The sequence below is a fragment of the Toxorhynchites rutilus genome, chromosome 3, assembly GCF_029784135.1.
Source record: "Toxorhynchites rutilus septentrionalis strain SRP chromosome 3, ASM2978413v1, whole genome shotgun sequence".
NCBI lineage: Eukaryota > Metazoa > Arthropoda > Insecta > Diptera > Culicidae > Toxorhynchites > Toxorhynchites rutilus.
The window spans coordinates 9,420,627-9,440,430 of NC_073746.1; the positions used below are offsets into that span (position 1 = coordinate 9,420,627).

General features: G+C 41.7%; 1 protein-coding gene across 2 annotated transcripts in view; it reads right to left on the reverse strand.

Annotated features, from left to right (window-relative positions):
* LOC129774672 (dynein axonemal heavy chain 7) overlaps window positions 1-19,548 on the reverse strand; it is a 33,280-nt gene extending 13,732 nt beyond the window's left edge. For both annotated transcript variants that reach the window (XM_055778507.1, XM_055778508.1), the window contains exons 1-8: window positions 19,498-19,548; window positions 13,155-13,527; window positions 12,506-13,089; window positions 12,213-12,449; window positions 11,963-12,154; window positions 10,812-11,906; window positions 6,897-7,309; window positions 3,155-6,833 (exon numbers count right to left, since the gene is read on the reverse strand). In XM_055778507.1, the coding sequence (XP_055634482.1) occupies window positions 3,155-6,833; window positions 6,897-7,309; window positions 10,812-11,906; window positions 11,963-12,154; window positions 12,213-12,449; window positions 12,506-13,089; window positions 13,155-13,473 (6,519 nt within the window). In that variant the 5' untranslated portion in view covers window positions 13,474-13,527; window positions 19,498-19,548. The remainder of the gene's footprint in view (window positions 1-3,154; window positions 6,834-6,896; window positions 7,310-10,811; window positions 11,907-11,962; window positions 12,155-12,212; window positions 12,450-12,505; window positions 13,090-13,154; window positions 13,528-19,497) is intronic.
* Between the last annotated feature and the right edge of the window lie 256 nt (window positions 19,549-19,804).

Below are 19,804 nucleotides of genomic sequence, written 5' to 3' on the forward strand. Positions count from 1 at the left end.
CTTCGCTGTTGTTCGATGAGGTGTCACACTCGCGAAGGCTCGGTTCAGTGCGAGCGCTTTTCACTGCACCAACATCGCGTGCATCATTAGATGATGCTTGCCTCGAAATTTTATTGCCCCTGGCAATGCGTTCGTTTTTTACAAGGCTCGAGCCTGCCTTCCTCTTCTTCTTGCTCATCACACACTACGCGAATTTATGACGCGGAAAGAAAAACACACGATACGAATAACGCGAAAAATGAACACAAAAACCAAACGACGATATCCAAGTTGGATTACCACTGGTGGGGTCCAATCTTAGATCGAAGCGCAGTGAAAGCAAAGTGAATTGGATTGCTCAACAGTCCGCAAGTATTGCTCAACTTTAGGCAAGTATTCCCCTTCATTCTTCTACTTTTCCTTTGTTCACGGAAACTTTAAATCCTACGATTTCCCCTCCGTTGGTTGTCGATCATGCCATGCCTCATGTGGAGGCGATCTGGCGTAGTGGTAACATCCATACCTCTCACGCAGAGATCACGAGTTCAATTCTCACTCCCGACATTCTTCCAAAAATGGAAGTAAAAGTGACGAACCAGCCGAAATGTGTTGAAAGTCACTATAATAAAGAAAAAAAAAATCATGCCTCATACCGTATGTTTCTAATCTGTTTTCGCATTTACGCATGACAATTGTCATGACAAATGGTTTGCTCTCTCTCTCTCTCTCTCTCTCTCTCTCTCTCTCTCTCTCAACTTGTCCATTCCCCTGTCCGTATATTTCTTTTACACATTTGTGAAATAGTTCGTGTGCAAAAGGGCAGTAGAACCTTCTGGTGGAACAACTTAAAATAACATGAAGACATGAGTGGTCAGCCCGGGTCTACCCCGTTAGCGGAAGACTTCAAGTAGCAGAAATATCCTACCATGAGAGGCATGCAGATTTTCAGTAAGCAAATGATACGCTTGAAAAAAAAGTATAGATTAAACAACATGGTTGGCAGAAATTCAAATGCTCCATGTTAAACTGCAGGTTGACTTGAATGATAGCAAAATTGAAACTTGTTGTCAGAAACAGCGATTTATTTTTGGTTGAGACGACCGCACAAATGGGTATGGTTCGGAACGACCGTATGGGTACAAAAGAAAATGGAAATGCGGTGGAAGTAAAGTGCGGATCCGGACCGCGCAGAACAAGTATGGGCTCGGGACGACCGTATAGCTAATAGAACTCGACTCGATATTTTGTTTGTTAAACGTCATTAATTAGTTCATACATCCCGAAGGCGGCTCAAATGTTTTCTGTGAAGGAAAATAGACTGAAACGAAATCCACATGCATTTGTTCTTTTCGCCTTTCTTTTATTCATTTTTTTTTTTTTTTTTGAGAAGAGAGAAGCATTTTTCCGATTATCCCGCGGACGCTCAGGGACACACAGTGAAATCATGTGGACAAAACAACATTAGTGAATCGGACAACTCATGATCAGAATTTAGGTCATCGAAATGCGTTAATTACATTGTTTAGCTATGTAAATCTGATACAAATGAAGTGCAAGCATGATGTTTACACTATTTGTAAGTGTTATAATCTAGAAAAGGTCTGAAAACGTACCAAATAATCATCTGGTGATTGATTGAAAGCTAACTCAAATGAGGGGCGCACCAATAGAAGTTAGATTTTATAATCCTTCAAAACATGTGAATCCGTAAAAATACACTATAAAACTACTGTAAATCATGATAGATAAAATAATTTTATTCATATATTTTGATACAGCCGAATACCTGATTTGACACAGGTGCGCTGAATTAGAGCATTCAAAAGAGTGGACAAACCATGATCATATTTTCAACTGGACAAACCAAAATCATTTACCTTAATTGATTTGTTTATCACATTCTAAATTATTTTGAAAAATTACTCCAAGATTGGTAGCATTATCAACTTAGTCTAAAATATCAATTCCCAGCGTAATAGTTGGCGGAGTTGAAGGCCTCTGCTGACGAGATTTGAACATTACTTTAGTTTTAGATGTGTTTATGGGAAGTAGGTTACACTTTTACCAAAGAATAACTTGTTTTAGGTTAGCATTAAAAACTTGAGCCATCGGGGGCACAGAAATACATCTGTAGGCAAACATGTGTATCATGCACACTCTGAGCACCACCGATGAATCATTGATAAAATAATGGTCCAAGGACCGATCCTTGAGTAACACCTGACATATTGTTGGTTCGGCTTGAAAACTAACCGTCCCTTTCCACGACTTGAGTCCTTTGTGACAGGTATGATTTGATGAAAGTCACGGCAGTACTAGAAAAACCAAATTGACTGGACAATTTTTTTAGAACTTTTATGTGAGAAACTCTGTCGAATGCTTTAGAGAAATCAATCAGTAAAAAAAATCCCGTCGCTTTCTTATAATTGGTTCTATGTATGTCATAATGAACCTTTAAAAGTGATGTAGTAGTGCTATGATTAAAACGGAAGCCCAATTGGTAAAGATTGATCAAATCAAAGCGTTTAACAAATGTTTGAATTCAACTTTTAAGAAGTTTCTCATGCGCTTTCGATAAGGAGCAAAGAATGCTTAGCGGAAGAAAGTTATTTGAATCAGAATGAACTTTTACGAATTGGTATAACTTTCGAAGATTTACATATACGAGGGTACTTCGAGGTTGAAATGGTCAGGTTGAATACGTAAGTAATGGAAGAAATTACATATGGCAAGGACAGCTAGTTGACGGAACGGTGAAGATGACGTTGTATGTGTAGCGCTCTTAAGTCGTACCTTGTGCGAAAATTTACAGCTTGCAGCGTACAGACGATGTGTCAGTTAGTTATTGACGCCCAGATTGAAAAAAACGATTGGAACGATTCAAAAAACTTCTAAAACGGTTCAAAAACTTTGCTAACAGCAAACCTACCAGACTTCCTCTCCGCAGATGATTGGTCAATCGGCAGCTCAGAACTCATTCCACTAGATTATTCGTTTTGGATCAAGTGGAAGGATTCTGCCTGTACACGTTCTCATCGAAATAAGCAATATATAATCAAATTTTTGAAATTATTATATTATATCTTCACGCTTGTTTTGTTCTCGAGTTACGAATTTTCAAACCACTGACAGAACTTATGGCTATACTAGGTACATGTTCTAGATATAAACCTACCTGTATCACTCTCGAAAGATCACGCAAATTGAACAAGTAATGACATTTAGCGGGCGTCGGAAGCAATATCCGTCTAGCTTCCCTGTAAATCTGCAGTGTTGACAGCACAATCTCATCGATGCACGGATCGAACTCCTTCGAGAACCCTCTGGTGTCCAAATGCCACAATACTATTTTGCTGAAGATCGAAATCAATGTTGCGTCATCGAATTCATCCACCGAGATCGTGTTGAAGTGCCGTGAAAATCTAGGGGTCACTGTATTGCCCGTGCTTGGTGGTCCCATTGCACACATCAGCTGCAGGTCGACCAGCTTTATCGGGACCACCTCCTTCCTGTCGTACCAAACGGCGTGGTCGAGGAACATTCGAACTATTTCGATTGGTGGCTGCGCCCCGTATACCTCCTTCTGAGGCATGGAAACGTCGTCGATGAATATAACACATTTCTTCCCCAGAGGAGGACCATACACGCCCTTGCGACGTTTGTCCAACTTGGACATTATGATATCTTGTACCTGATTAGCTGAAGTTTGCGCCGAAAAATTGATTAGCAGCGGTTTGAAAATATTGGTATCATTGCGCTTCAGCAGGAAGTCAATCGTATAAACGCTCTTGCCGGTTCCGGTAGGACCGGCCAACAGAAGACACTTGCCATGCTGAACGAGTAGTTCTAGCAAAACTGTTATCCTAACAGTTTCAACCGTTGGAACGATGATTTGATTGACCGGCATATCTCGCTGGATAGACGTTGTCTGACCTATTTCCTCCGACCACGGGCGCCACTTGCCTTTGCCCTCTTTAGTGAAACGATAATCGAACACGGTTCCACCCTTCGGTATTTGAAAGATGAAGGGCTTCGCTAGGTTCGATACATGAAGATGCGTCGGGATTTTAAACTTATCGTTGATCTCCGGAGGGAAAATCCTCTCGGTCAGCGAACGGAACAGTTCACTGAACTTTTCGCGACTGTCCGACTCCAGCGGTCCCCCAATAGCCCAAATGCAGGAAAAGAAGAACACACCTTCAAGCTGTGCTCGTACGTCTACTTCGGAAACCGTCTTCATGTAGGTCTCGTTTCGATAGTCATCCATGAAACAGTCAAAAAGATTCATCACCGACTTCACCAGGTTCGAGTCGGATGTGGGCATCATCTCCCTTGCCCCGCCCTTGCGAACGAACCACAACAGAATGGGACAGAATCGCATGAACATTTGCGTTATTACTTGTTTGTTGACCGAGTGAAGGGCTGGAGGCAAGGTGTTCTTCCACGATTCTAGCAGGGGTTCCCACCCAAGTGTACTTGGTTCCAAGTAAATCATTCCACAACGGGACACGGTAGCCGGAGAAGCGGCGTCTAGATCCATCACTTCAAAAATTAAATTGGTTGTCGGTGCCAGCTGTATAATTTCTCCAGACATCAGACAGAGCTTCTTATTGTCGTCAAGGACAGTGTTCATATTTTCGATCCAAATCGCGTCTACTGGCCCATCAAAAACTAGCCATTTTCTATCCGGAGTGGTACTGACGGCGAACTGTCGGTAGCTGACAGCCAATATGCCATCGCTCCATTCGTGCGAAACAGCATCGAATTGACCGTACAGCTGCCCCATTGTTATAGCTTTCGGGTTGATCACTGTATAGTGAGCCCTGTGCTCATCCATTTCCCCTTGCTCTTCGATATACCCCAACGCTTCCGCCAATACCCGATATGCGGAAGTCTTCCCACCAAATGGAGGTCCGACCAGCATGAGGCCGTGTCGAACCACAATCATCTCGTAGAGCTGTTGAACCTTCTCGAGGAAGAACGGTGTACATTGCATGTTATTCTTCTCGCAAGCCTTCTGCACAGCTGTGTTAAACACTTCATAATCCGGTTCAGGCAAGACTACGCCAGGGAACAAATCTGATATGATTCCCTGGAATAGTGGAACATCTTGGTTCAAAAATTTAGCCAAATTGACATCCTTAATCGATCTCAAAACAAGAATATCCTCCAATTCTTCGGGGTAACGTAGTTTCAATGCTCCAGCCGCCTTCAGCACCGACTTTACCGCCCGCATTCCGTAATCATAATGAGGCTGGGAGCTTAACTGTTCGGAGCACAGGCGGTATGTCGCAACGATCTTGATGGCCAGTGGTTTCGCGTTCAGAAAACCATACGAGTACAGTTCGATTTCGGAGATCAGCGCGTAGTCCGGTACCATCATGGCAACCGAACGGAAGAGCGCCTTCAAATTGTCGGGAAGCTCTGAACGTCCCGCATAACCGGGATTCATCGTAATAAAAACGGCACATGTTGGATCCAGTGTCAAAAGAGTTCCCTCGAAAACCAACGTGGGTGAACCGGAGTTGATACCACGCTGAATTGTAAGTATTTGCTGGGCAACGACTGATAGTACCTCCAGGTCGATGCGATTGAACTCATCGAAGCACGACCAAGCTCCACAGGAAGCAAGACCTTTGAAAAACTTTCCCAACGCTATATAGTCCAACCCATCGGAACAATTGAACACGACACACTGCTTAGCGACTGCTTTTGCCAAATCTTTGGTGGTCTCTGTTTTACCAGTTCCGGCAGGACCTTCGGGAGCTCCACCCAAATGGAGATGTAGAGCGCCAAATAGTGTACGGAAACATCTATCGGTTAGCGGCGTAATCACCAATCGTGTAGTGTTTCCCAAATATTCGTATCCATACAGAAGAGTTGAATTGATCATCCTTGTTAACAGTTGCTTATCTTCCATGTAATAACGCAATTGAGCCAACCAATTGAAATCGTCAGCTTTCGTTGTTTTCTTCTCAATTAGATCCATTAATACATCTCGGGCATGAACATCAAGAACAATCAACGCCCCCAGTGTGATACGATTCTGCAGTGCGAGTTTACCTCTGACAAGATCAACGATATGCGATATCTGAATCTTGCACGTTTCTTTGTACTCTTCAAGGGCTTGTAACGGATCAGGGCTATCGAAACAAAGGCTTATTTCCAACGTCCAAAATGCACACGATATGCTTTGGATACACTGTCCAGGCCATTGCAGAACCCATTCGTGTCGTACAGTGTTTGCATATGATTCATACGATTCGTCAATCTTCAAGTGCACACTCTTCTTCATCGACTTCTCCAGATCCAGCAACCATTTCTCAACCTGGCCCTTTGCCTTGCTGGTTGATACCTCATCAACCAGTGCTACTTCTTCCCCTTCACTCGATCGCATCATGGTAATGTCAAGCGATTCAGTGAAGTGCAACGTGGCGATACCTTCGAAGCACTTCTTCAGATGTGGCTGTACGCGAGTAGGATTTTTCGTTTCCGACAGAATCTCCAACAGCTCGTCGTTGGAGAGGAAGAAGAACCGCGGGAAGTAGAGACGTTTCTTCTCCAGATACTCGTTGAGACCCTTCTGAATGATCTCCAGAAGGCTGTACGATTTCTTCAATTTCTCCGACATTTTGTCAATTTCAAGGACCGCCAGAACTCGGCAGTCGGCGTGAACTGACTTCATCAGATCCTTCCAGATCTTGTCGACGGCGCTGAAACGACGACCTTCTTCAGGCATTTGCGACTGGATGTCAGGACTGGAGAATATCGGTTCCAGATACATCCATGTCGCCTGTACCTTAAGCCAATCGTCCAGAATGTCCTGCAAAAGCACTAGCTTCTTCTCCCATGCCCTTCATGAAACATAATCTGTTAGTTATCGCTTGTGACAAGAGAACATATGGGGATATACTCACAAAATGTCGGCCTCAAATGGTTTGATGTACAGCGAGCTCTTCATCGTTTGAGTTTTAATTATGTGGTCATCGAGCAAAAGTTGAATGTCGTCCACTGCCGACAGAATGTACGTTCCCGTGTCTCGGTACGGTAGCACCAAGAACGCCATATCGCTCCACTCGTTGACCATCTTGATCATGGCTTTCTCGAGATTATTCTCCTTGGTCGCGCTCTCGGAAATCGTCTCGAACCGCTGAATGTAGTCATCCAAGCCGTAGTCAATCACCTTCTCCAACGTGAGGTCTGGTGCGATCTTGATAGGAAAGCCGATAATTTCCGACACCTGTTCCCAGTGGCGTTCCTTCATGCCTGGATTACCGAGGGTCTGTACTATCGGCATATGCGTCTTGAACTGGTCGATACGATTCTTGATCTACAAGAGGAGAAAAACGTAACAATATTTCTTGAGATGGAGTTACATTTTGTTTATCCAGGGATAATTCGATTTGTATTTAAACAATTATGTCGTGAAAAACTAAAAAAAGGAACAAAACATGCAGAAAAAATTGTCCACCCAAATATGCTTAATACCATTTTGTTGTGCACTACACTGTTCCTGTCATTTTGTCGAATGTAAACATTGCATACAGTTGTTATTTCCACGTTTGGAAAGTTTTCTATTCCGACAAAGCAAAGATACGATCGTTAAAATAGTTCGAAAGTTTGAAAACAGTGATTCTTTCACACCAGCACGCAATTAGGATGACCATAAAAGACAACTTCTCGAATTGACAGGGCTTCCATATGAACAATTAACATTAAACCTACCATGAGGGGTCAAATGACAATTGCACATAATATTTTCACATAGTCATTTACTTACGCTACTTTTCTTAAAACATACATCGAATATATTCTTCAATATTTACTCCTCTTATTTTTTAACTGAGAAATATATGTAATCTGTCCTAGCTACCGCAATTTGACCCGTGCAAACATTCATCACATGAATGTTTTCACGGGTCAAATTGCGGTAGCTAGGACAGATTACATAAACATTTGTATGTATGGTTGTGATACAAAGCCGTTGCATTACACATTTTTGCTTTTGCTTTATATATTTTGCTGTATTATGTTGTTTCTGTGCCAAGGGTGGTCACAAAAAACATTATTGGATATCCGAAATAAAGTGGATATACTTTTTGATGTAGGATTCGAGAATTCAGTTTCAGTAGTTTGTCCAAGAAAGTTGTGGCCGATTCGGTCGCTCTGGAATAACATTATCGGTGCAAGCATCAAGCACATATGCGGTACACTAACCGACAAGCTAAATATTTGCATCGCGAGCGAAGGGGTGGTACTTACATCGCACGTTTCGTTGAAATAAAAGAAGGTGGTTTTTATCATTACACTACACTTTACTATTCGTTTGATGTCTGTAAAGTGAACATCGTTTGATGATGAGCGTCGTGCGAGAATGAATTGTCTTTCTCAAGACAGGTAAAAAAGGATTTGGAGTAAAGTCTTCCACAAGGGCCTTTTTCAGGGCTAGTTTAAATCTTCTTTAATGCGGAAAAAAAGGATTTCATCCACTACACTCTGGATATTGAACCGAGAAGATTAGCGTTCCAAAAAGTTTATAGTAATTGTCTGCGTTTTCCTCCCACAACCAACCACTACTGAGCAAGAAGAGGACGACCCATTTGTCCATTGGGCTTTAATCGATGTGTCGGTCTTGTTTTCAGAACAGCTATCGGTGGCATTTGCCTTTTACCCCTGTGGAATACCTGAGGAATACGCAGATTCTGTAAGTGTATAACAGTATAACACTGGTTACGAAACCGAGAAAGGATTAAAGTGGCTGTATCTAACAGCGTTGGTTCTCCTGCATAGTGACTGTCGAGGATACACACGGTACTGGTAGGCCAATCGTCGTGGAAACCGATAAAATCGTTGAAATCATCCAAGTAGACCGGCATATGAGCACTCGCACGACCATAAAACCGTTTGGAACCACTTGCAGGAGATTGGATTCCAAAAAAAAGCTGGATGTATGGGTACCACACGAGTTGACGCAAAAAAATCTTTTAGACCGAATCAACGCCCGCGATGCATTGCTGAAACGGAACGAACTCCACCCATTTTTGAAGAACATGGTGACTGGTGATGAAAAGTTGATCACGTACGACAATCCAAAGCGGAAAAAAGTCGTGGTCGAAGACCGGTGAGCCGGCCCAAAACATTGCCAAGCCCGGATTGACGGCCAGGAAGGTTTTGCTGTGTGTTTGGTGGGATTGGAAGGGAATCATCCACTATGAGCTGCTCAACTATGGCCAGACCCTCAACTCGGTTCTCTACAGTGAGCAGTTTGACCGTTTGAAGCAGGCGATTGTCCAGAAGCGGCCAGAAATGATCAATAGGAATGGTGTTGTTTTCCACCAGGACAACACTCGGCCTCACACATCTTTGATGACCCGCCAGAAGCTACGGGAGCTCGGACGGGATGTCCTATTGCACCCACCGTATAGTCCGGACCTGGCTCCAAGTGATTATCATCTCTTCCGGTCCATGCAAAACGCTCTTGATGATACTAAGTTGGCCTCAAAAGAAGCTTGCGAAAACTGGCTGTCTGAGTTTTTTGCAAATAAGGAGGGGGGTTTATAAGGGGTAGATAATGAAGTTGCCTTTTAAATGGAAACAATTTTGCGAACAAAACACCTTAGCGACATCTTTACTTATTAAAAATCTATTGATGTTTTACTTATTTTTCACAGATCTCATAAATCAGCGGTACTCAACCTTTTTCCAGGGGGCCACAAACACGTTTGAGTCATGGTATCGCGGGTTAGAAAAAATACAGAAGGGTGGTGTTCTAAACATGGCCACATTGTTTAGTACAAACATTTGACAGCACTGACAAGGGACGATGAATGAATGCTTTCACTGAGCGAGGAAACCGAACGTTTCGTAAAGCATTAAAACGCCAATTTGAGCAAAATTTCCAATAAACTCTCAATAAATTGATTGTGACACTACTTCGTTCAGCCGACAAAGAGGTATTAACGCTCAAATCCTTGCATCCAAACGTCACGCATTCGTTTTGAAATTTTAAACTTACACCCCAGTACAGATGCTGTTGCAAAAATACAGAAACACTCTCCACCAGACAGCATGAAAAACAACGGTGCCGAACCGAACGAAATTGCACTACTATGTGCGATAGCTATCTTAAATTCTTCCTTTGTACCGTCCAAAACAGCTGTGACATCAGCATTTAGAAAGACTGCGGTCTGCTCGCTGTAGCGATACTGTGATTTTAATAACGATAATCATGGTTTGAATTATAAAGAGTTTAAAGTTTCTCAGATCAATCTCCTCTAGCCTTGAACAATAAAATTTTTAAAAGTAGACTAAACTCTCGGCCTTAAGCCCTTAGCAATGCCTCGCTGATGAATCGTGATTGTTGTGAAACTATCTTCATTATACTCAATAAATTGAAGACAGGCAGAGCTTAAATTACAATATTTCCTCTATCCACATTGTCCGTAGAACGAACGCTTCATTAGCTATTTCTATTAAAATGGAAAAAAAATCACTGTTCTCTGATTTGGCAGTGTTATTGAAAGAGGTAGTCCAATGTAAAAAAAATAGGTAACATACGAAATATTTTGAAATAAAGTAACACAAAATGGGCCAACGTGAAGAGTCTGCCGGACCACATGCTGTCCGTGGGCCATAGGTTGAGTATAACTGTCATAAATTGACCAAGGTTACTTTCATATCACAGAACTATGATTTGAATTTATCCTTACCGAAAGAAAAATAAACATCATCTTGATAAAGTGTATTGCACTATTTTGGTGGATTGTTAGAAATAAATTTGAAAACTGACCACGAATGGACAAACTTTTTTTACATACTGTACGTATACTCACATCATGTGCCAGCCTCTGCGTTTGATACGAATCGGCGAATTGCTTTTCCAGCTTGTACACCGTTCGATACAGCGTTCCAACGGTTTCCTCAACCTGTTCGGGATCATGTGTACCGACCTGTGTATGCATCCACAGTTCATGCTTATCCATAAACTCTTGCCCAGCGTCATACAGTTTTTTGTACGGCGTGAGCTTATCGTGACACTGCTTCCGCAAGGGATACTGCGACAACTCCCAACCGTAGGCAATCTCCTCCTCGTTGATCTGGTCAATCTTATCCATTGCCGCGACCAATTTACTATCGAGTGTGGTTGCCTTCTTCTTGTACTTGGGAAGATTCTTTATCTCTCCCCATGAGTCGTAGTCCTTGACCTGTGTCCAGTAGATCTCCAAATCTCGTCGAAAGTTTTCGATTCGTCTCTTCAGAGAATCTTGATACTCTATCACTTTCTCGGCGATTATATTTTTATGGTCCTGGAAAATGTTTGGCATTTTCAGGTACCACTGAAAAGTGTTGTTATTCTGCTTGATCTCGAGGGGTGTAAAAATTGTGTAGTCCGTCAGATACAACAGATGACTCAAGTTGATCTTCAATCTAGCCTCCATATTCGGAATTGTGGTCTCCTCCATCTTAATGGCATATTCTTTCAGTGACATCAGTTCAACGGTGTCCTTCGGAATAGTGAGAATTTTTGTGGCGATTGCCTCGTATTCATTGGCAAGCTTGGAAGCCGCGTTCTGCTGTTCTGCGGTCATTTTTGCAATCAACTCCTGCTGCATAAACTTTGCCAAACCCTCTAGTGTGTCAATCAAACCCTCCCGATGGAACTCATAGAATCCCATCGAAATTACTCCATATATTTCCTTAGCCACATTGTCTTCCATTTCTTTGTAGTGTTGGATGTACTTGCAGTACTCTTCAAAGCTTGGACGCTTCTCCATGAAGCGTTCGATCTCATCCATGTCTGTCCCGTTCATCAGAGTCATGTAGTGATCAAAATCCTGCATCCGGAGTTCAGGGCCAATTCGTTGCTCCTCTAGCACATCATAGATACGAGCTTTGCATTCAGCGATCACTCCTCCAGATATCTCGGGCTGGAATGATTACCCTCGTTTTATGAACCAACCCATCTGTGATAACACTATAATACCTTCAACAGCGGATCCGGACAGGGGAAATTCGGCTTCAGTTGCCTCTCAATTCGTTTGAAACTCTTAACGGCTTTTGTAATGTTGTCAATCACCTTGATGATTTCAACCTGGAATCGAGGAAAACTAGGAATGAACGAGAGAGTGTCCTGGTTTTCCAAGAGGATAGTCAAGCGGAACCCTTGATTGGATTTCTGGAAAAGAAACATAGTTGATTGAACCAATAATACCATCACGCTGTATTATTCATACTCCAACGTCACAAATGTAGTTCGTATACGCGATAACACTATTGACGCACAAATTTTGCAACTGTCGGGTCATCAACGTTGCCAGTGAGTTAAAAAATTTGCGCAGCATTTTAGGCTTCGTGTTCTCATCGGGTATCAACTTTTTCTTAACTCCCTTGTTGAAAATGGTCTTAATCGATCCATACCATTTATCATTCAATGTGGTTTTTGTTTCCTCTATTTGTTGATTCACCGCAGACTGGAAATATAACGCGTTAAGAATCAAGGATGGCACTAATCTTATCACAACAATACCGTAAACTCCGTCAAATCATAGGCCTGTCCCTTTTGTACCAACTTATCGACATCAACCAGAAGCAAATTCTTGAACATAGTGTCCCAAAGTTGAAGTATCTGTTCGGAGCAAGCATTGATCGAAAACAGATTCCGCTTAATTTTCACCCGATTCTCATCATACCGATGCTTCCACTTCAGTCTCAGGTCCTTAATTTCCAGACGACCCTGTGCAATCTCATCTTTTTTCATATACTTAGTCATGGCATCACGGAGAACAAAATCGACCACCGCTTTCTTAACGGCCATCGAATAGTCTTCCTTGATTTCTGTGAAAATTCCTCTCAAAGCTTCCTTATATTTAACCAATTTTTTTGGTATTAATTTCAAAATTTTCTGAAGGATACGTCTGTCGATCGGTGCAACGTGGACGGTGTCGATGCCATGCCGAATGTAGTGATAGTATCTCAACAACTCCCTCTCCTCCACGTTCGGAAAGGTATTCGCTTCATCATCCTTCTGGTTCTCCTTGCGTACAATGAGCTTTATCAGCCGCTTCCGGAACTCTTCCCGGTCTTTACGCAAGGCCGTGTAGGATCTACTCTCTAACGATAAACAAACAAAATGGATTACTTCAACCGCATTGCGTCTCATCGCAATCGCAACTTACTTTTCCTCTGGGTCGCGGACCGTTCCGATTTGGGTTTTACCAACGGCGACGGTCTCATCTTCGGTCCATGTTTCAACAGCCTCTCCGGCAAAGTAAAAACATGGGGACCAAGGAAATCGCACCCCGTTGGCATGTTTAGCTCCTGCCATATTTTCTTCCTGTTGTACTCTGGGTTGGCTTTCCGATTGATGGAGGCTAGAAATCGAGAGCCAGGTCCACCCGAAGTCAGGGGCGCATTTTTACCGACCTTCCGGATGTCCTCCAACAACCGAGCGCCAGGCGCCGTCGGAAGTCTGCGATGCTCCGGACCTCGATTCATTGCCTGGCGAAATTAACTATTAACATTGGTTGTGATAGTCACGATGATCGCCAACTGAAATGGAAATTACATGTAGTTACTTAGAAAGCGGTTCGCGATCATTTGATTGAGGGATGAAAATATATTAGCGGTATAAATCAGTTTGTTCCGTTTTACGAGAATGACTTCGGCTGTTGTGAATGATCAGTTTATATCGAATACTGTATTATCCTTGCAGCATTTGTTCGAGGTTCATGCAATAAATGGCTTCGAAGTTCAAATACAGATAATTTAGCTGCTCTATCAGAAGTATTTTGGGTTGAGGCACTAGTTAGTTGGCAAAGCAGGCGTAATTATAATGTTTTCCGCCACATTATGTAGGAAACAATCAAACTTGGCCATCATCGCCGCCTTACAAGGGAAATGATTCTTCTGCTGGAATGCTATATGTGATTTGATTATGCATTTCAGTTTCCATCAAGGATGGCATTTACGCAATACAACTGCTGCTGCACCTCACAAATGGCCTATAATGTGTTGCTTGTTTTCGTAGCGTATAAACTTTTAATTGGTTCATATTAATACATATGAGTAGCGCACCTTCACTACTTTTAGTTACCATTTGTATTTGTTCTCTGTGGGATGCTCGTTTGGTGCTAGTTGAATGTCGATGATCGGAAGATTCCACTGAGGCAACACTGAACAACATGAAGCATGACTCTTGATACTTGCAAGTATTGCCATTTTTTGTTTTCATGTATGATTTTATGTTGTTTATGAAATTCTGTCGTTAAGGAATATGGAATAAGGGTTGGTGTTGGTGGAATAAATATTTAATCGCATGTGACCGAGTGTATGTGTCAAATGCGAAAAAGACAGTCGGGAGCGCAATAAATACTCTGTGCAATGCGCACACTTCATTGCGATGCTATTTTCGAAGAAAATTTAAGTATTATGAACCAATTTTCGAAGAAAATTGAGTTGTTTTGGCACTAGTCTTGTTGACTAATGAACACTCATGGAGAAGAAGTTAGTTTGTGATAGCGCGAGTTGGACACACTTTTATTACGACCAGTTTTGATATAGTTCTATTAATTTGTTGTCCTTAAGTCACGCGTTTCATTCCTACGTAACAACACAAAAATAACAATAAACAATATAATCTGAATAAAAATCTTTATGAAGCAATACCAAATTTGATAGTCGTGTTAATTTTTGTATAATCACATAACAGGATTATCCTCTATATTGCTGGATTTTGGCACTAGTCATGCCGCGAGTTTTCTTTTGTCCAAAACATCAACCAAAATATGACCAACGGTCTCGTGAGATATTCATATTTTATTCACAAACTGGCTCTCTCAAACTTAAATGACGATTTCCGAGGACCATTCCTTTTATTTTGTCGATGTGTTCATCAGTTGGTTTGAAGTGGCATATCATTCTTCTCTTCTCGGCCCTTTTTGATTGCCTAATATCATTCATACCCGTGTCTTCGTACACACAAGTCGTCGCGCGGATGTCGGCTATAGACGACGCTCGTGGAGAAAGGGTTAAGGGGGGACCCCTGTCTGGAAGGTCAAAAAATAATGAACTTTCGTGATTTTTTTTCGGATGCTAGGAATAAAGTGAAGAGTACGGGTATTTTGGTTGTTGTTTAAGGTATATTTGAAGATGTATTTTCCATATTTTGAGTGCACGAATAATGATTATTACTCTGTTGACAGCTGGATGAGTAGATGCTGTCTGAAAATTGGTACCTAGCTGATGGTATCGGTTCTGAAGCAACGGGGTGTCGTAGAACGAATCCCAATGCATATTTTGAATCTTTGGGACAATACTATAAGCGTTACATAGAGGTTTTTGAAAACTCGAAAAATTGCCAAATTGCCATAAGCTCATGAAAAAAATGAGATATCCAAAAACGGCTATGTAACGCTTTAGATAATTCATTTTAACATGCTCATAAGAAGTTTCAGCCGAATCGGTCGAGTAGATCCTGAGATATCGATAGCATCAGTTGAAAAAACATGGTTTCGAGAAACACGCGTTCAAAAATTCGTACAGCAATCCTATATCCCTTGAAGTGACTTCATACTTTTGGCTGTAACTTTCCAAAAAAATCAAATATCAAAAAATGCTTCTAGGACAACATTTTTGAGGGCATAAACTTCCTAAAAATGTGAAGAACAAAAATCCGATTTTTTTCGATTTTCCAGACCGGGGTCCTATTTTTTAGTATTTACATCAACATCCAAGCCGTCATGAACCTATTGGTGATCGGAAATTTTGAGCGGCTAATCGAGCTAAATTTTCACTCCGGATTCATGAGTTCATATCATGAATTCATCTCCATGCAGGTTGATTCTTCTTCGTATATTCCCAACCGTGTTTGTTTCCCTGACTACATCAATTCCTCTGTGCATTTTGATCTGTCCATGAAGCAAAATATCCATGGATATTCAGATTACCAACGATCGAGGATCGCTCCAACGATCTTCGATGAAAAATATAGGGGTATCAATTGTGATAATATGTACTTTACTGATGGGTCCACTATAAATGAGTCCACAGGATTTGGAGTGTTCAACGAATTTTTTAGCACCTCACACAGTCTTCAGAATCCTTGCTCAGTGTATATTGCTGAATTGGCAGCAATTCATTGGGCGCTGGACAGCGTCGCCTCACGACCTGTTGAACACTATTACATTGTAACGGATAGTCTTAGCTCTGTCGAAGCTATCCGTTCAGTGAGGCCGGAAAAGCACTCGCCGTACTTCCTTGAGAGAATACGAAAAATTTTGAGTGCTTTATCCAGACGCTGTTATGTCATTACCTTTGTGTGGGTCCCTTCTCATTGCTCAATTCCGGGTAATGAGAGGGCTGACTCATTAGCAAAGGTAGGTGCGATTGAAGGCGATATTTATCAGCGTCAAATCGCCTTCAATGAATTTTACTCTTTAGTCCGTAAAAATACCATCGCTAACTGGCAACGCAAATGGAACGAAGATGAATTGGGCAGGTGGCTTCACTCGATTATCCCTAAGGTTAGCCTCAAACCATGGTTCAAAAGTCTGGACTTGAGTCGGGACTTTATTCGCACCTTCTCCCGACTCATGTCCAATCACTGTTCGTTAGACGCGCTACTCTTTCGTTTCAATCTGGCCGGCAGCAATATCTGCGTTTGTGGCCGAGGTTACCACGACATCGAACACGTTGTTTGGTCGTGTGAGGTGTATCTTGTTGCCAGATCGAATTTAGAGAACTCCCTTCGGGCTAGAGGAAAGCAGCCCAATGTGCCGGTGAGAGATGTGTTGGCTCGGTTAGACCTTGATTACATGTCCCAAATATATGTTTTCCTTAAATCTATCGATGTTCGTGTGTGATTATCCTTATATCCTTATACCCTCCATTTCTTCCTTTGTGAGTAATTGGTCCGCTTGCTATAAACAGAAGAATGAAATGTAAATTCACAACTGATGTACGAATAGATTTAAGAATTGAGTGTGTGTGATTATCAACATTGTAATAATTTCCTTATACCCCATCCTTTTCCTGAGAAAATGTCACCCTTTTAATCTCGAGTCCACCACGAGTAATCGGTTTCCCACATTACTAACCATAGATTTAAGAAAATTGTTCATATATATAGTTTTAAAAATATATTTAAGATTTCGGCTCCTTTAAACTTATGTAACTGAGCCTGTAAAAATAAACGAATTTATAAAAAAAAAATCAACATCCAATGGTTGATGGTTAAATCCTTGGTCTGCCAAGAATCTAACAAGTGTAATGCTCCGCTGCTCGGGATTACTCAGGGTCGTTATAAGCTGCTCGTTAACACTCAGACAGAACCACGCCGCCCACAATTTTCCAGGAGCCAACCTTTTCCCGTTTACCCTAAATAGAGCCACTCGCGTCACTCGTGGGGAGCCTCTCTCACTATTGTTCCCAAGGCTCCTGTGGTGAAACCTTCTATTTGACCGACAACGGACGAGGGCTGACGGCTACCTTTGTGAGCCCGGAATAACGGACAATAAATTTAATATTCAGGGCTGTTTGTTAGAAGGGAAGGGTAATGGTATTGAATTTTTGTATTTCGGAGGGGGTTTACAGCACACGGTACTTGCGTCTGATTCCACTGGGCTTCGGATGTCTGCGTGCGTCGATGGAAATCTAGGTTTCCCAATCGCCTGGTATTTTGTCCCTTGCTGGGGGGAGGGGAGATTTCTGGTTGTCCCTTCCGCTGGGCCTCTTTCTGCCGTGTCCTTTCCGATCTCCTGGCGTCCTCGTTTATATGTAATAAAGAAAAGGCCCACTGGTCGGACCTTTTCTAATTAACTTTTTTTAATACTAACGATGTTCACAGCTATCAACAACTTGAACATATAACAAAACTTTACACGACGCGCACTTCTATTTCCGGAGACGGTCACTAACAGAAAGCAAGACCACATACAACGGACAAAAGAGAACAATGTCGACAGGCCGAATACAATTGTAATCTGTCCCTTTGAGCGACGGTACGTCGCCCCATTCATGGACGCGGCCTCTCGTCTACTCAAACCGGTCCATTGTTAAGTACGCGGGGTCCCTCAGATAAGTTAGTACGGAGCTTACAATGACTCTGTCAAATGACATATGGCAAATTTGGTTGTCTGCGGTTTTGCTTGATTTCAGTGATGGCAGAGTCATCACTTTAGCTAATGGTGAACGACTGTTACACAAGGCCTACCGATGACTCGCCTTCGTCCCATCTACACCGATGGAATCGATCTCATTGGATGGATTCCGAATGAAAATGAATGAAAAATTGTATAAATGCGAACGAACGCAAAATAATAAAATCTATGAACGTACAAGTTTGCCCCAAAACGTGCGGTCCCAGGCGTATGTCTTACAGATTTCTTTGCGGTTCTCAATATGTTAAGATCACCGAGCAAAAAAAAAGTTAGCTTGTTGTTAATGGCGATTTTAACAAATTGAATGACAAATCGGGCTCAAAATTGAGATTAGCACGCACCACTAACAGTAGTACCAACTTCAAAAAAAACTTTAAAATGTTCAGCGGGAAGATTTACAGAAATTCTCGGTATATATTTAACAGATGTATAACAAAGAAAGCTTTACCTGTCAAATTATGGGTTGACGTAGCTATCGATCTTCTCGGAACATTCGTTTCATGGGATTATTTGCTGAGAAAATCACACCAATTAAATTTTGTAATAGAATTTCGCAATAAAATTTCGGAGTTGACAGATCTTGCATGCGCCTTGATGTACAAGAGTGGACAGCTCTCAAGCAACGCTAGACGTCACATATTCTAATACTGGAAATATTGAACGGAGCATTGTTGTTTCGGAATATGACCCAAACTCAACCCATTACCAACCGATAAAGAAATATAAATGAATATCAATTTTTAGAATGAAAAAAACTCCTTACGGACGGAAAACATTTTCAAACGAAGAAATTTGATAGGTTTGAGAGCCCTCACCAACCAGTCTGTCTGGATTGTTTGCAGTATGCTTCGGTGAAAGGTAACGAGCACTTCTTTATTGTCTAGCGTGGCTGATAGTTCCAATAGCTACGCATTAGTTGTTCCACTGAAACACTTTAACCGAGCAAAATTTTTGCTACTACTCCATGGAATCGGTTGCTATAACTAAATTTTGTTTTCATGATAAACAGAATTTTCCAGTGGTACGATATTCAAGCAAAATCTACCAGACCCCTTTTGGAAAACGTAGAACGTTCATCATTTGGAACCGGTTTTTCTCGAAATCTACTCGTGAATATGCGAAAAAATATATAATCTTCCTTAAAGATACTATGTATTTCCAATGAGTACGATTTGCCAGAAAGATGTTGTCCAATATAGAATGGTATGCATGTTTCTCTTCACACGGAAAGAGACGACAAATTTTTAACTGCGATCATATTCACACTTAATCTGGAAATGAAATTGCAACTTCCTTGCGAAAATATCTGTCCTATCGTACCCATTATCACAAATCAATCATAATATCATTTAAAAATTATTACCTTTCTACAAATAGAAGCACTTCACAAGAAAACGATCCTTCTGAGTCAGCGTACCACTTTCGAATGTGAAAAAATTGTCTTACATGAAACGAACCGATCAATTATGGGTAAATATTTGGAAACTATGGCAATTTTGTACCCATCGGGTTGCTAGGATTATCATTTGCAACAAGTTTCTGAACCATGTGTTGCTCGTCATCAGCTGATAAAGGAACCACGTGTACATATTCGGAAATTGGACCACAATGTGATACAAATATCCACAGGTTCCGACCTCGACCGCGGCCTCGACCTTGGACCGGAATTG